The sequence below is a fragment of the Pseudochaenichthys georgianus genome, chromosome 17, assembly GCF_902827115.2.
Source record: "Pseudochaenichthys georgianus chromosome 17, fPseGeo1.2, whole genome shotgun sequence".
NCBI lineage: Eukaryota > Metazoa > Chordata > Actinopteri > Perciformes > Channichthyidae > Pseudochaenichthys > Pseudochaenichthys georgianus.
Genome location: NC_047519.1, coordinates 24,803,254 through 24,818,575, shown reverse-complemented (window position 1 = coordinate 24,818,575; position 15,322 = coordinate 24,803,254). Strand labels below are relative to the sequence as shown.

Genomic DNA, 15,322 nt, shown 5'->3' with positions numbered 1-15,322 from the left:
CGTAGAACCAAATGTATTGCTGTGACTTATTGGCTCCTTTAGTCAATTGAGAATCTTCTAACTTGGCTTTTCTTAAGTATATACTGTATGGTATTATCATTAATCATGAATCTATTAATAATTATACTGTGTTGTACGGGGAATTGTCATTTTACATCACTGTTTATTTTGAACTGGAAGCGATGAGTTTGGTGTGTATAATTGGGTTAGGTCCTGAATTTAATTAAAAGTGGTTTTCAAAGTATCTTAAAAGTTTTAAATAACTTGTGATCATACACACTTTTTAGGCAACCGCATCATCATGGGAAAGAGCCACGTGTTCCGCTTCAACGACCCGGAGCAGGCTCGTCTGGAGCGAGAGAGGACGCCGTGCGCCGAGACCCCCGTGGAGCCCGTGGACTGGGCCTTCGCTCAGAGAGAGCTGCTGGAGAAACAAGGCATCGACATGAAGCAGGAGATGGAGCAGAGGTGGGTGGAGAACACATCATTTTATTGTATTTATTTACATTTAGTCACAATCACTTTTCTGACATATAGTTCTGAATCCCTTCAGGCTTCAGGAGCTCGAGGATCAGTACCGCAAAGAGAGAGAAGAAGCCAGCAACCTGTTGGAGCAGCAGAGGCTGGTGAGTGCTCAGTCATACAGAAACACTTCAAATGTGTGTGTAAAGAAAACAACTGACTCCTATGTTTTCTTTCAGGACTATGAGAGTAAACTAGAGGCTCTTCAGAAACAAGTTGACTCCCGCTACCTGGAGTCTCCTGAGGAAGAAGAGGAGCCTGAAGAGGAAGGTGGTACTGTCACTTTTTTTAACTGATTTTAAATAGGTTTATTTTGGTCAGAAATGTACTTACAAATCATTTGACCCTCCCCTTCAGTGCCGTGGATGCCCCGTGAGACGGAGTTGGCTCTGTGGGCTTTCAGGAAGTGGCGTTTCTACCAGTTCACCTCTCTCAGGGATCTGCTGTGGGGCAACGCCATCTTCCTCAAAGAGGCCAATGCTATCAGTGTGGAGCTGAAGAAAAAGGTGGGGTGTTTGTTACTGTAAAACGTTGTCCTTTTTGTGTTGCACTGTGACATATTTTCATAAGTTATGATTATTTGTTTTGTTTTAGCTAAACAAAAGACAGCTTTTTCTAAATTTACTTCCAGTGGCAATGCAATAAAAGCTTAGTGTTGTCTCTCTAAAATAATAACATCCTTATTGCAAATGTGTTATCTATTTGATATTGTGATACTGGTGTATGAAGGAAGAGCTTGCTCCTCAATCCACAATGGATGCAGACTGCAGATTAATAAATGTTTGTCAGTGCCCAATCTCCACAGTGATGTACACAATGCTGCATATTGCATGTCAGTTCTGTCAAGCCACCCATTTGAAAAAAGGTATCATGTATTTAAACCAGCAATTACTAATGTTTTTATGGCTCTTGTCGTCCACAGGTGCAGTTCCAGTTCGTCCTGTTGACAGACACTCTCTACTCTCCTCTGCCGCCCGACCTACTGCCTGCCAGCGTGGCCAAAGAGAGAGAGAAGCGACCTTTCCCGCGAACCATCGTCGCCGTTGAAGTCCAAGATCAGAAGAACGGAGCGACACATTACTGGACTCTGGAGAAACTCAGGTACAGTGTCATCTAATAATAAAAAGCTGATGCCTTGGTATAGGTCGATTTAATTACACATAACATTATTAAAATGTTGAAGGTCACATTCCTTTCATCTGATACTGATAACAAATATATAATGTAAAATGATATATTATTCACAATAACAAAGAAAATGATATTTTTCCATATAAGCTTTAAAATAACCACAATAATTCTAGCTATTTTATTTTCTATCATAATATGTGCACACAGTAAACTGTAGATAGGGAGGCCATTATTAAGGGTTTTTCCTCTCTTCTCACGCTGCCCCCTGCAGGCAGAGGCTGGACCTGATGAGGGAGATGTACGACCGAGCGGCAGAGCTCCCCAGCAGCGCTGTGGAGGACTGTGACCACGCTCTGACCGGAGGAGACCCCTTCTACGACCGCTTCCCCTGGTTCCGTCTGGTGGGCAGGTGCGTCATCTTCTCCCTCCTGGAGGCAGTATTGAGTTAAAACCCTGCTTTTAGTGCACTATAAATGCTTGTTACAAACTGACATCCCCTCATCACTTCCTACCTCCTCCTCAGGGCTTTTGTGTACCTGAGCAACCTGCTGTACCCCGTGCCCCTGGTGCACCGCGTGGCCATCGTCAGTGAGAAAGGAGAAGTGAAAGGCTTCCTCAGAGTGGCTGTGCAGGCAATCTCAGGTACGAATACAGGTGGAATATCAGACTTACTCTTGGACATTCCTTTTAGTTTGTTTTAAAATACTGTTTTTATAAAAAACAAAAAATCATATCTCTCTGTTTTGTCTCCTTTTAGCTGATGAGGAGGCCCCTGATTACGGCTCTGGTGTGAGGCAGTCAGGCACTGCTAAGATCTCCTTTGAAGACAAACAGTTTGAGAAGGTACCAACATGCAGTGATTTGTTCTGGTTATCTGAATCCGTCTTATACAACCAATACAAGTCAAAAGAATAAACACAGTGTATGTGTGGTGTAAGTTAGATTCATGCTGATGTTTTTCTGTTTTGGTCCAGTTCCAGACCGAGTCGTGTCCCGGTGTTCTCTCTCACTCCAACACCTCGCAGGAGGAGCTGCGCTTTGTGGAGGGAGAAGGACCGAGCGCAGATATAGGGATCTCTGCAGATGAAGTCAACAACAACACTGGTGAGAGGAAAAACCTTTACAGGGACTGAAAATCATTCCAGCCACTGTCTACATTAACAGTCTAAATTCAAACAACAATTGTAAGCTCGTCAGTTCTATAATAAAGTCAAAAGCAAAAATATATAAAGAATTTAAAGTAAACCATCCGTGTCTCTTTCTCTGTTTCTCGTAGAAATCATAGAAGCTCCCAGCAGCCCGGTGAAGAGTGCAGGTCTGGGTCTGGATCTCGCTCTAGACCTCTCCCCAGAGAAAGTGCTGTCCCACCTGAAGATCGGCAGCACCTTCACCTTCAGAGTCACCGTCCTGCAGGCCTCCAGCATCTCAGCCGAGTACGCCGACATCTTCTGCCAATTCAAGTGAGTTTCAAGCATGCCTCCTCCACTTAGGTGCTGGAAATAAAATGATTCATCTGCTTCACATTTTTTATAGAATGCATATGTCTTGGCAGAACTTCAGTGTTAGTATTATTAGATCTCAGTGCTGCGTTTGACACTGTTGACCACAGCATATTACTAGACCAACTGGAAAACTGGGTGGGACTTTCGGAAACAGTTCTAAATTGGTTTGAATCCTACTTAAAGGACAGAAACAACTTTGTTTCTATAGGTAAATACACATCTGAGTTGACCAATATGACATGTTGGGTTCCTCAAGGCTCCATCTTGGGGCCTCTTCTCTTTAACATCTCCATGCTACCACTGGCTCAGATAATGAAAAACAACAACATAAGTTACCATAGCTATGCAGATGACACACAAATGTACGTAACCATTTCACCAGGAGACTATGCTCCAATTCAAACACTGAGTAAGTGCATTGAACAAATCAATGACTGGATGTGTCAGAACTTTCTCCAATTAAACAAAGATAAAACTGAGGTAATGGTTTTTGGAGCCAAAGCAGAACGTATAAAAGTTAGCGCTGAGCTTCAGTCTGCAATGTTCAAAACAACAGATAAAGCCAGAAATCTAGGTGTAGTCATGGACTCTGACCTGAGTTTCAACAGTCACATTAAAACAGTTACTAAATCAGCCTACTATCACCAAAAGAATATTATCTAGGATTAAAAGACTAATGTCACAGCAGGATTTGGAAAAACTTGTCCATGCTTTTATCTTCAGTAGACTGGACTACTGCAATGGTGTCTTCACAGGTCTCACTAAAAAATCTATTAGAAAGCTGAAGCTAATTCAGAACGCCGCTGCTCGAGTCCTCACTAACACTAAGAAAGTGGATCACTCCTGCTCTGAAGTCTTTACACTGGCTTCCTGTGTGTCAAAGAATAGATTTCAAAATACTGCTGCTGGTTTATAAAGCACTGAATGGTTTAGGCCCAAAATACATTTCTGACCTCCTGCTAAATGATGAACCATCCAGATCTCTCAGGTCTTCAGGGACTGGTCAGCTTGCTGTCCCCAGAGTCAGAACTAAACATGGTAAAGCAGCATTCAGTTATTATGCTCCAAATATCTGGAACAAACTCCCAGAAACCTGCAGGTCCGCTGCAACTCTGACTACTTTTAAATCCAGGCTTTTCTTTTTGTCGCTGCTTTTAATTGAACTATTCACATCTTAAACTGCACTGTAACTTTTATCCATGTATTTTTTCTTTTAATGTTTATTTTATTAGCTTTTCTTTTTAATGACTGATTTTAAATGCCATTTTCTTAATGTCTTTCATTTTTTGTAAAGCACTTTGAATTGCTTTGTGTTGAAAAGTGCTATATAAATAAACTTGCCTTGCCTTGCCTTGCCTTGCCTTGCCTTGCCTTGCCTTTGTCAGCAACCTATTTCTCTAATGCATGCATCTGTTAAGTGTTATAGAAAAACATAATATCAAATTATTTTGGTTTTTGCAGAAAGATTATGCAAAAATATAACTCAATGCTTAATGTGTCCTGACTGCTGGAAACAATTGACTAACTACGTTTTCTTATTTACAGTAATATGAATGTTCACTTATTGTTAATGTATGTGGCTTGTGGCTTTAAACAAAGTGATCAGCATGTGTGGTGGTCAGCTGGGTGCTTTCGGTCAGCATAATGTGCAGGAAGAGCAAAGGGAGGTCAGTCTAATAAAATGGCTTCCCTTTTTTCCAGCTTCATCCACCGCCACGATGAAGCTTTCTCCACCGAGCCGCTGAAGAACACGGGCAGAGGGCCTCCGCTGGGCTTCTACCATGTTCAAAATGTAAACATTCAGAGCTATTATGAACAAATATCACTAGATACAAACAACTGTGTTAGGGCTGTGCTTAAGATGTCATTTCCCTCTTCCCTGGTAGATCACAGTGGAGGTGACCAAGTCCTTCGTGGAGTACATCAAGACTCAGCCCATCGTCTTCGAGGTGTTCGGTCACTATCAGAAACAGCCCTTCCCTCCGCTCTGCAAAGACCTCATCAGGTAAGTAGACATTTGACCTTTAATTTCCACCAGCTGATATTTTAGAAAGTTTCCTAGTATTTAGTTTCTTTGTCCTTTTTTTTTTTAGTCCACTGAGACCGTCCAGGAGGCAGTTCCCCAGGGTGATGCCCTTATCCAAACCAGGTAAGCAGTGACATTCAATGTGCCTGAGAGTATATCAAAAGTTTTTATATTTCATGATTTAATCTCCACAAATGATCAGTGTCTCAGCCTCCAGTTTAATATACCCTTCATTTCGGACCGTACAGACAGGTTGACCCAGTTTCACACATGAATCTGTTTCCTCTTACTTCCTCCAGTGCCGGCCACAAAGCTCAGCACTCTGATGCGCTCCACCGCCGGACCTTGTCACGCCAAATACGACCTGATGTCATTCTTTGAGATCTGTGAGCTGGAAGCTAACGGAGAGTGAGTTGTGACTTTATTGCTGTGTGTCCCGCTATACAAATATAAAGCAAAGAACACAGTAGTTCATACTCTTTGCACATATAATAACAACAATTCTTTTGCAGCATCGATGAAAATATTCTGCGTTATTATTTTGAGTATTTATTGTGTTAATTATCTCCCTTTTTATAGCTACATCCCAGCTGTTGTTGACCACAGGAGTGGGATGCCCTGCCACGGCACTTACCTTTTACATCAGGTCTGGCCCACCATCATGTTTACCAATTACATACCTTTTATATTAATCGTTTAATATCATCAGATGATATATATATATAGCTTAGAATAAAAAAAATCAGATTTGTTCTTATGTCTGTATATATTACAATAACAAAGTTAATAAAACCAGTGAAAAATAAAACAAAACATTAACAATAATCATCAAACCTAATCCACTCAACTCTTTGAATCCTGTCTTCAGGGCATCCAGAGGAGGATCACAGTCACCATCGCTCATGAGACAGGAAATGATATTGAGTGGAAAGAGGTGAAGGAGCTGGTTATTGGTGAGTAAAAACAACAATTCAAAAACATATTTGGCCCAGTTGGTTAGATTTGAAAAAAGAAAAAGTTGTTTTTTTCTTACTGTTTTGTTTGACTTCAGGTCGTATTCGAAACACACCCGAGGCAGATGAAACCATCATAGACCCCAACATCCTGTCCCTCAACATCCTGTCTTCTGGATATTTCTGGCCCAAACACAGTGACAAGTATACACATCAGACACATTTCTGATTTACTTACTATCTTTCTGTGTATTTGATATTCAACAAAAGTTTCCTCTTTGAATTTGTTACCAAACCTAAAACCTATATTTTCCCATTGCTTCAACGTGCCTTTTATAATGAAATATTCTTTGGCCTTAATGCATTTTTTTATTTTGCATGGATCAGTATGGTTTGCTGGTTTCAAACTTTTAACAGCTGCAGTTAAAAGTTTCTAACTTGTTTCCTGTTTCTCTTTATCCTTTGCTAACGCCAGCGTCTCCTTGGGAGTTGATCATAGGTATAAATGACAATCATTTTTGTCTTTGTATCTATTATTATTTACAAAATAACATTATTAGCTCACAGGCTTGTAATAAGGTTAACACATCTGCTTAATGTTGTGCGTATAGATGACTGTTTGTTTTTGCTGCAGAACTTTCTACCGATTTGAGGCGGCATGGGACAGCTCCATGCACAACTCTCTGCTCCTGAACAGAGTCACTCCCTACGGGGAGAAGATCTACATCACGCTCTCTGCTTATCTAGAGGTACTCAATGACATTTGATTTACAGAATGTGTTTCTTTGTAGATTAAAGTGATAGAAAGAAATATAAATGATGTCATTGTGTAACCAACTCACCTGGATTCTGATTTGTTGCTGTCCATCTATATTTGAACTAGATGGAGAACTGCACTCAGCCGACAGTGATCACCAAAGACTTCTGCATGGTGTTTTATTCCCGTGATGCCAAGCTGCCAGCGTCTCGCTCCATCAGAAACCTCTTCAGCACCGGCTGCCTCAGGCCCTCTGAGAGGTACACATTTATGGATTAGATACAAACTGGATCTTGTACTGATTCTAAATTCTATAAATGCTCAATCTAAAAAATGTGTTTGATATCATAATTATATACAATTTCTTTCTTTCCCAGTAACCGTGTCACTGGAGTGTATGAAGTCACCCTCTGCCATGTGGCGGACAATGGAAGTCCAGGTAAAACAAAATAAAACAACCAAATGGTTTCTATTGAGCTAGTCTTTTTATTTTAATTTGAAATACTCACAGAGCATCTTCTTCTTCAGGGATGCAGCGTCGTCGCAGACGTGTGCTGGACACCTCGGTGGCGTACGTCAGAGGAGAGGAGAACTTGGCAGGCTGGAGGCCTCGCAGCGACAGCCTCATCCTGGACCACCAGTGGGAGCTGGAGAAACTCAGCTTACTGCAGGAGGTCAGTCTTTAAAACTGAGAGGTTTGTTAGTGAGAAGTGAGATGACTTCTAGATCATTTAAATGAGATAAGTATTTTTACTTGACCGATGACCCTGCAGATGCAAGGCTTGAATCATATGCAGTACACTAAAGAGAGATAAAGAGAAAAGAAACGTACTGTTGGTGCATTTATTTAGTCTCAGCAAAGGAAAGCATATGTAGATCCTTTTCTGTACGACCCACAGAAGACCTACCCCATTAAAGTGTGTCCGGGAGTGGCTCAGTCAGTCGGGGCTTGGGAATCTTAGGGTTGCCAGTTCAAATCCCCCCACTTGATGAAAATGGTGGTGCCCTTGAGCGAGGCACTGGACACCCCAGTGACACAAATAAAGAGAGTTTCTAATTCTAATTCTTATGTGCTTGTGTTTTCAGGTGGAGAAGACCAGGCACTACCTGCTGCTGAGGGAGAAGCTGGAGGCGACCCTGCTGGCCGGGCAGGATGCACTCTTCAAGAACAGCGACATCTGTGATTTTACTAAAAGTCCCGTCTACAGCCACAGCTCCGGCAGCAGCCCGGCCCTCGACAGTCCCAACCAGAGGCAGAGGGAGCTGGCTGCCAAGGTGACTGATGCTCCCTGAGATGTTTTTTTTACCTGTTTTTATCAGCTTTTATTCAACATCATCTGTTCTGTCTCGTATCTTCTCTCCAGTGTCTGCGTCTGCTGATGCACACCTTCAACAGGGAGTACAGCCAGGTGAGCAGCAGTGCCAGTGAGAGCAAGGTGAGCCCCAGCCTAGGCCCTCTAACCCGGCCCGTTAACCCTTTCCAACCTTTAGCGATTACCTCCACAAAATACTCAAGCCCCACACTCCACCCTCTCTCTGCCTTTTTTCAACACATAATCCTGTCTTTTTTGTATTTCACTCTTTTTTCCCCTTAACATTATATAGAGTGCTACAGTGAATAGAGTGCTACAGGGGAGACCTATTTGGGGGATTTGCCTGTTGGATTTTGGATGATTGCAGAAAAATTAGCTCTTAAGCAAAATGAAGTTTCTGCCAAAATTCACAAGTGAGGCTTATTTACTGGTGTATTTTATGTTGTATAACAAAACATAAATATCTCCTAATATAGTGTTAAACACGGTCTTATCTTTCAGTAGTGTTCATTTCGTTGACTAAAACTATGACGAAATATGTTCGTCAACGACCTTTTTTTACATGACTAAAACGAGACGATGACGAGATGGCACCGACGGCAGTAAACAATAACTGTAATGTAATCATCATGCAATTTCGTTGACGAAAAGTGACGAGACGAAAATGTAAACTACATTTTCGTCTCGTCACTTTTCGTCAACGATATTGCATGATGATAAAAACTATGCCAAAATCTCTCTTTACTTTCGTTGACGAAAAATGAGGAGACGAGTTGTGTACAGACTCGACGGGTAATAATGGATTATGACGGAAATGTTACGATCCTCTCCGGCAAAATGACTGACAACGAAAACGTCTAATGACACCACTGCTTGGGAGAAAGAAACGATGTGATATTTGGGTCCATTTTCGCTACAATGAGGTGGAGAAAAAAAGTGAATGCATTGTTTTATCAGAAGGGAAGCAATGTGGCCATAACACAGCTGGTAAAAACACCACAAACCTGACCAGATACTCTCTGCAAAGCTGCATTCTTAATAATTCAATCTGTTTTTTTCATCAAATAAGGACAAAATATAGTCTTATTATGAAATAAGTTTGACTAAAATGACAAATTATTGGTTTTGGCTTCTTTGACCAAAATAAAACTAAAATGCTCAGACTTTTAGTCGACTAAAACTTGACTAAATAAAAACAGGATGAAGGTGACTAAATATGACTAAAACTAAAAAGGAAATTTAACACAGGACTAAGACTAAAACTAAATAAAAAAATAGCTGACGAAATTAACACTATCTTTCAGGCATCGAACCTAAACCTGTTAGAAAAAAAAAAATTAGAGATGAGGTAACCTGAAATACTAAAATGCTAACTCATTCCTGCAGCACTCTAAAACCACTCAGTAGGCTGGGGTTTGAAATGATTCACCAATAATTATTTGAATTTGAGCTTGATCAATCATATAACACCTTTTAGTTTCAAATAATAATGACCCAGGTCTACTGCTCATCTCTTTATTTCCAAATTAATGTTTCCATATTTCACGCCTTAAAATATTTGAGGTTTCCTTCCCCCACCTCCTTTTACATTGGCCTCCTCCCTCACTGTCCCCCCCCCTCTTTAGACCCTGCAGGGCTTCCACTAATCCAATATTACTCCTGCATGTCCTACTAAACATGTTAACCAGCGAGGGGCTCTTAGATAATGAGGATTTAAAATGGTGCAGAGGTATTTCTACTGTACATCGCTAGAAAATGTCCTGATTGTATTGTTCTCTGAATGCATGTCTGTGTTGTCCGTGCTTAATTGTTTGCGGGTATGTTTTGTCTGTACTTGTATTTGTCCTTCTTGTCTTGTTTGTGTGTGTGTGTGTGTGTGTGTGTGCTTGTGCTTCTCAATGCATGCTTTGTTGTGAATGTGTTTCTGTGTGTGTGTGTGTTCTTTAGCTTTCTGAGATGTCTGCGTCGCTGATGAGAGACTCCTGCTCGTCTGGACTGAGCACGCTCACTCCGTCCTCCACCTGCCCCTCACTGGTCGAGGGGAATTACGACATTAGGTACAAACCACATGCAGCTACTCTGCTCATTATCAGTAACAAACAGCTTATCTCCTCTGTGCATGAGAAATGTTGTGTTTATCACTCTCCTCCTCCTCTGCTGCTGAAACCCTGATTCATGCATTCATCACTTCACGACTCGACTACTGCAATAGCATCCTCTACGGCAGGGGTCAGGAACCTTTTTGACTGGGAGAGCCATAAAAGCCAAATATTTCTAAATATATTTCATTGAGAGCCATATAGTATTTTTAACGTATAATAAATTAAATATGTCTTACTTTTAATGCGACTTCTGGTGCTGCATGGTTTTGCTGATGGCCTTGTAATCTGGTTCATACGTGGTGAGGTTGAGCTTCATGCAGGCGTTGAGGCTTCCATCAGTTAAACGTGAGCGTAGGTTGGTCTTAAAGGTCACATGTCATGGCCATTTCCACTGATCATAATTCCATTGTTGAGGTCGACTAGAATAGATTTATACTGTGCAATTTTCCAAACTCACATTGTTTGGCATACAGCATCTCTGTAAACTACGTGTATTCACTCTCTCCACTAAACGGCTCGCTGCAGCTCTTACCCCCCCCCCCCCCCCTCCCTGTGAGCCCAGTGTGCTCCGATTGACCAATCCACGGACTTCCTCACACACACACTCTATGCAAGCAGCTCAGCTGATTTCTCCTCCCTGCTGCAGGCTGATAACAGTTGGGATCGCGGCGAAATTCTCTCTGCAGACCCATTCTCACAGCGTTTATCAACCTTTTTCTTACTCAATATCAAGCCACACTTATTGTTTTGACTTCGGCTGTGACTTTGTGTGTGCTCAGGGTGAGTTTGGCTGTGTTTCGCTGTGTATCGCTAAACAAGGAAATCACACCTCCGCGGAGCTTAGCGCGATTCACAGCGTCCCGACTGGTCCCGACCAATCGGAGCACACTGGGCTCACAGGGAGGGGGGGGGGAGCTGCAGCGAGCCGTTTAGTGGAGAGAGTGAATACACATCTTTACAGAGATGCTGTATGCGAAACCAATGTGAGTTTGGAAAATTGCACAGTATAAATCTATTCTAGTAGACCTCAACAATGGAATTATGATCAGTGGAAATGGCCATGACATGGGACTTTTAATACACACTTAAAGGCTGAAACATGTAGCTTTTTGTTTCAGATGGCACTTCTTTCCACCTTTTTTTTTAAAATGTTGGCAATGCTTAGGAAAAGGTTCTTAAAGAGCTGCTTTAATGTTTAAAAAGCTTTTCATTTTTTTATTTATTTTAGCCTTTGCAGACCATTTACATGCACACAAACCTATAGAACACACTACAGTAGAGGGAACACCACAAAAAGCAGAGCAGGGCGTTTTTAATGCTACCCGATCCGTCACCCTGCCCGATCGGTACTGCGCATGTGCGAGATGGTCCGGAAGTCCGGACGGCAACACAAGATGGACACTTGACACAGTGGCTTTTAGCAAAACTCAAAAAGAAAAACCGAGAGAGATGAGTTATTGTTAATACAACGTGACTTCACTATTATTTAACAACTCTTTTTATTGGGTTCTTTTATTTGGGGTTAAGTACATTGTCAGAATAAGTGAGAAATGGATTTAACTTCTGTTAGACAGCTATCATACTGAATACATATTTACTGTGAATGTGTGCAAACATGTATGGCATATGGCTCACCCTGCCCGATCGGTACTGCGCATGTGCGAGATGGTCCGGAAGTCCGGACGGCAACACAAGATGGACACTTGACTCTCCATTAAGTGACTTGAACTTACTCCTCCACATGTCTGATGCCTTCAGGTCAGCAACTTCCAGCTCAAAGTCTCCGATAGAGACCCCGGGGATGCATGTCAGGTCGATTTTGTCCACTACACACTCGTGTGGATGAGTGATGAACTTGAAAAGACCAGTGCGCGCACAAAATTCTCCAAAACGTGCTTTGAATGACTGCAGGAGATTGGACGTAAAGCCAGCTAGCTGCAGGAGATCCAGATGTTGAGTGGAGTCACTTGCTAAGCATGCATCTCTAAATTGTTGCAGTCTTTCAAAGTGCAGAAGACGACCTGTTTCAATGTCCCTGAGAAAGACTTCCAGCTTGCTTTCAAATGCAAACACTGCTTGTTGAAGGGATGAGATTGTATTTCCAATACCTTGCATTTTTACATTGAGCTGGTTCAGATGGCCAGTTATGTCCACGAGATAGTGAAACTGCAGGAGCCAGTCAGTGTTGTCTAGCTCAGGATGCTTGACGCCTTTCATTTCAAGAAAAGTCCGGATTTCACTCAGGCAAGCTGCAAAACGGCTGAGCACCTTCCCCCTTGACAACCAACGCACGTTGCTGTGTAAAAGCAGACCGGGATAATGATTCCCAACTTCTTCTAACAGAGCTTTAAACTGGCGATCATTTAAAGCTCGGGCAACAATAAAGTTGACCACTCGAATGACCAGCGACATCACCTCACCAAGCTCCTGGCCACACGTCTGAGCGCAAAGCGCCTCCTGGTGCAGGATGCAATGAAAACTTAGGATGGCTCTCTTTTCATGTTCACGGAGAAGCGCTACAAATCCTTTGTTCTTCCCCAACATACAGGGTGCACCATCAGTACAGACAGAAATAAGTTTGTCCATCAGTAGTTTTTTTCTTTAGCAAACTCCATAAAAGAGGTGAATAAATCCTCTCCTCTTGTTGTCCCTTTCATTGGCAAAACAGCCAAGCTTTCCTCACGCAGTGTGTCACCTGCAGCATACCTGGCAATTATACTGCACTGAGATAGATGGCTAACGTCTGTTGACTCATCTAACGCGAGAGAAAAGTATGTCCCGGCGTTTATGTCCTTAATTTGTGTTTCCTCGACTTGATTTGCCATCATGATGCTACGATCGTGCACAGTTCTTGCTGACAGGGGCATGTCTTTTATTCGTTTGATTATCTTGTCTTTATTTGGGAAGTCATCAAACAGTTCATTGGCCACATCAAGCATGAATGTTTTGGCATACTCGCCATCTGTGAATGGCTTTCCATTCCTTACTATTGCCAAAGCACCCGCAAAGCTAGCGGAATTCCCGTCACCTTGCTTGGTCCACACACGTAGTTGCTGCTGACTCGTCTGCACTCTCCGCTGTAGCTCCTCGCATGCCCTTTTCCTGCTGTCCCCCGCTGGATATTTCGATGCAAATGAAGCATGGTGCGTATCGAAGTGCCGCTTGATATTTGACCGTTTCATCGATGCAATTTTATCATTGCATATTAGACATACTGCAGATCCTGCTCTCTCCACAAATGCAAATTCCTCTGTCCACGCAGCCTGGAATGCACGGTAATCATCGTCTTTTTTTCTTTTCGCCATCTTTTCCGTTACAAGGGTTGAAGCGGATAAACTTGATTTCTTCACCTTTAAAATGACCCGGACATGCTCGCGAGCCATTGGTTCCCGACCCGACCCACGGGTGACCCGTGACCCGTGAAATGTATCTTCAAAACTAATTTCTGTTTACTTTAAAATGACACAGTATTATTAAGAAATATCACAAGTATTTTAAAATCAGTTCCAAACTGATTTTTTTTTTTCAACTCAAAATTGTCTGGGAGCCATATGCCGTCACCGGAAGAGCCATATATGGCTCGCGAGCCATAGGTTCCCGACCGCTGCTCTACGGCATACCATCCAACCTCCTCAATAAACTCCAACATATCCAGAACTCTGCTGCCCGCCTCCTCACCCACACCCGCTCCCGAGACCACATCACTCCCGTCCTCCAGAACCTCCACTGGCTCCCCGTCCGTCAAAGAATCAACTTCAAAGTCCTCCTCATTACTCACAAAGCCCTCAACAATCAGCCCCCCCCTACCTCACAGACCTGCTGCACCACCACGCCCCTTCCCGCTGCCTCCGCTCATCAGAAGCCAACCTCCTATCCATCCCCACCCGCACCAATCACCGGACCTGGGGGGACAGAGCCTTCTCCGTCGCTGCCCCCTCCCTCTGGAACTCACTCCCCCAACCCATCAGAGACGGCACTGACCTCACCACCTTCAAAAAACTCACCTCTTCAATCTGGCTTTTAATGTGTGATTGTTTTTGTATTATTTGACTTTAACTTTAACTATATATGTATTTGTTGTTCCTTCCTTTTCTTTTCCCTTCACTATATCTGTAAAGCGTCTTTGAGCACCTGTAAAAGCGCTAACAAATTAAATCTATTATTATTATTATTATTATTATTATTATTATTATATTTAATCTTCAAACACATTTAGCATGAACCAAAACCAGGCAATACCAGATATTTTGCAAAAGTATTTTTATTTGATCAAGTAAAATAGCAATAACACAATGTAGAAATACTCTTGATGTCCTGGTCTAGCGTCTTGCATTCTAAGTCTTACTCTAGTAAAAGTAGAACAGCATGATCAGCAAATACACTTGTTGAAAGTCTTTAATAAGCAGAACACTTCCTTTCAGGCTGTTCTTTTATTATGTATAATTATTAAGTCAACATTTCATATTGGAAAAGAATTGCTGATGCAGTAACATGTAAGCAGTATTTCAATGTAGAAAGCAGGTCAGTATGGGGAGATGATTGTCACTACTTTTAAAGCAAAAAATCTGTTGAGTTTAGTGGAGTAAAAAAGACAATATATCGTTTTGAAATGTAGTGATTTAAAAGTTTAAAATGGCATTAAATGAAAATACTTATCTAAGTTACAAGAGCAGTCCCTTATTGCTGAGATATTGTAAAAGGATCATTCAAAAATATTTTTTGTTGTGGATTAAGAAAAAGTGTCAAACAGATTTAAAGGCCAATATATACAGTAGAGATTTTAAATTGTTCATTTATGTTCCTTGTCCCTTGTTTGTGTTGTGTAGACACACTGATCCCAGTTCAGGAGCTTCCACTCCAGATCTGGACCCGTACAGCCCGGTGGACCGAAAGAAAACTCTCAGAGGATGCAGCTTCGTTCCGGACATACAGGAGATCCGTGTCAGGTCAGAGCACTCGGACTATAATGACATTGAAGTCACTGTGGACAAAAAATTGTATTTGTTAACTGCAACC

The 15,322-nt window shown here is 42.0% G+C and overlaps 1 protein-coding gene across 7 annotated transcripts in view; it reads left to right on the top strand.

Annotated features, from left to right (window-relative positions):
* The window catches only part of kif1ab (kinesin family member 1Ab), a 33,720-nt gene that overhangs the window by 13,222 nt on the left and 5,176 nt on the right, over positions 1-15,322 (top strand). For 4 of the 7 annotated variants that reach the window (XM_034103581.2, XM_034103578.2, XM_034103574.2 and 1 more), the window contains 26 exons: positions 288-468; positions 554-626; positions 702-792; positions 880-1,028; positions 1,445-1,623; positions 1,925-2,062; positions 2,177-2,295; positions 2,411-2,496; positions 2,628-2,757; positions 2,930-3,113; positions 4,857-4,947; positions 5,042-5,160; positions 5,249-5,304; positions 5,481-5,589; positions 5,761-5,827; positions 6,050-6,134; positions 6,233-6,338; positions 6,610-6,633; positions 6,769-6,883; positions 7,018-7,151; positions 7,269-7,330; positions 7,420-7,565; positions 7,978-8,166; positions 8,256-8,327; positions 10,152-10,261; positions 15,133-15,252. In XM_034103581.2, coding sequence (XP_033959472.1) covers positions 288-468; positions 554-626; positions 702-792; positions 880-1,028; positions 1,445-1,623; positions 1,925-2,062; positions 2,177-2,295; positions 2,411-2,496; positions 2,628-2,757; positions 2,930-3,113; positions 4,857-4,947; positions 5,042-5,160; positions 5,249-5,304; positions 5,481-5,589; positions 5,761-5,827; positions 6,050-6,134; positions 6,233-6,338; positions 6,610-6,633; positions 6,769-6,883; positions 7,018-7,151; positions 7,269-7,330; positions 7,420-7,565; positions 7,978-8,166; positions 8,256-8,327; positions 10,152-10,261; positions 15,133-15,252 — 2,935 coding nt within the window. The remainder of the gene's footprint in view (positions 1-287; positions 469-553; positions 627-701; positions 793-879; positions 1,029-1,444; positions 1,624-1,924; positions 2,063-2,176; positions 2,296-2,410; positions 2,497-2,627; positions 2,758-2,929; positions 3,114-4,856; positions 4,948-5,041; positions 5,161-5,248; positions 5,305-5,480; positions 5,590-5,760; positions 5,828-6,049; positions 6,135-6,232; positions 6,339-6,609; positions 6,634-6,768; positions 6,884-7,017; positions 7,152-7,268; positions 7,331-7,419; positions 7,566-7,977; positions 8,167-8,255; positions 8,328-10,151; positions 10,262-15,132; positions 15,253-15,322) is intronic. The other 3 variants (XM_034103576.2, XM_034103579.2, XM_034103580.2) reach the window with 1 other exon arrangement.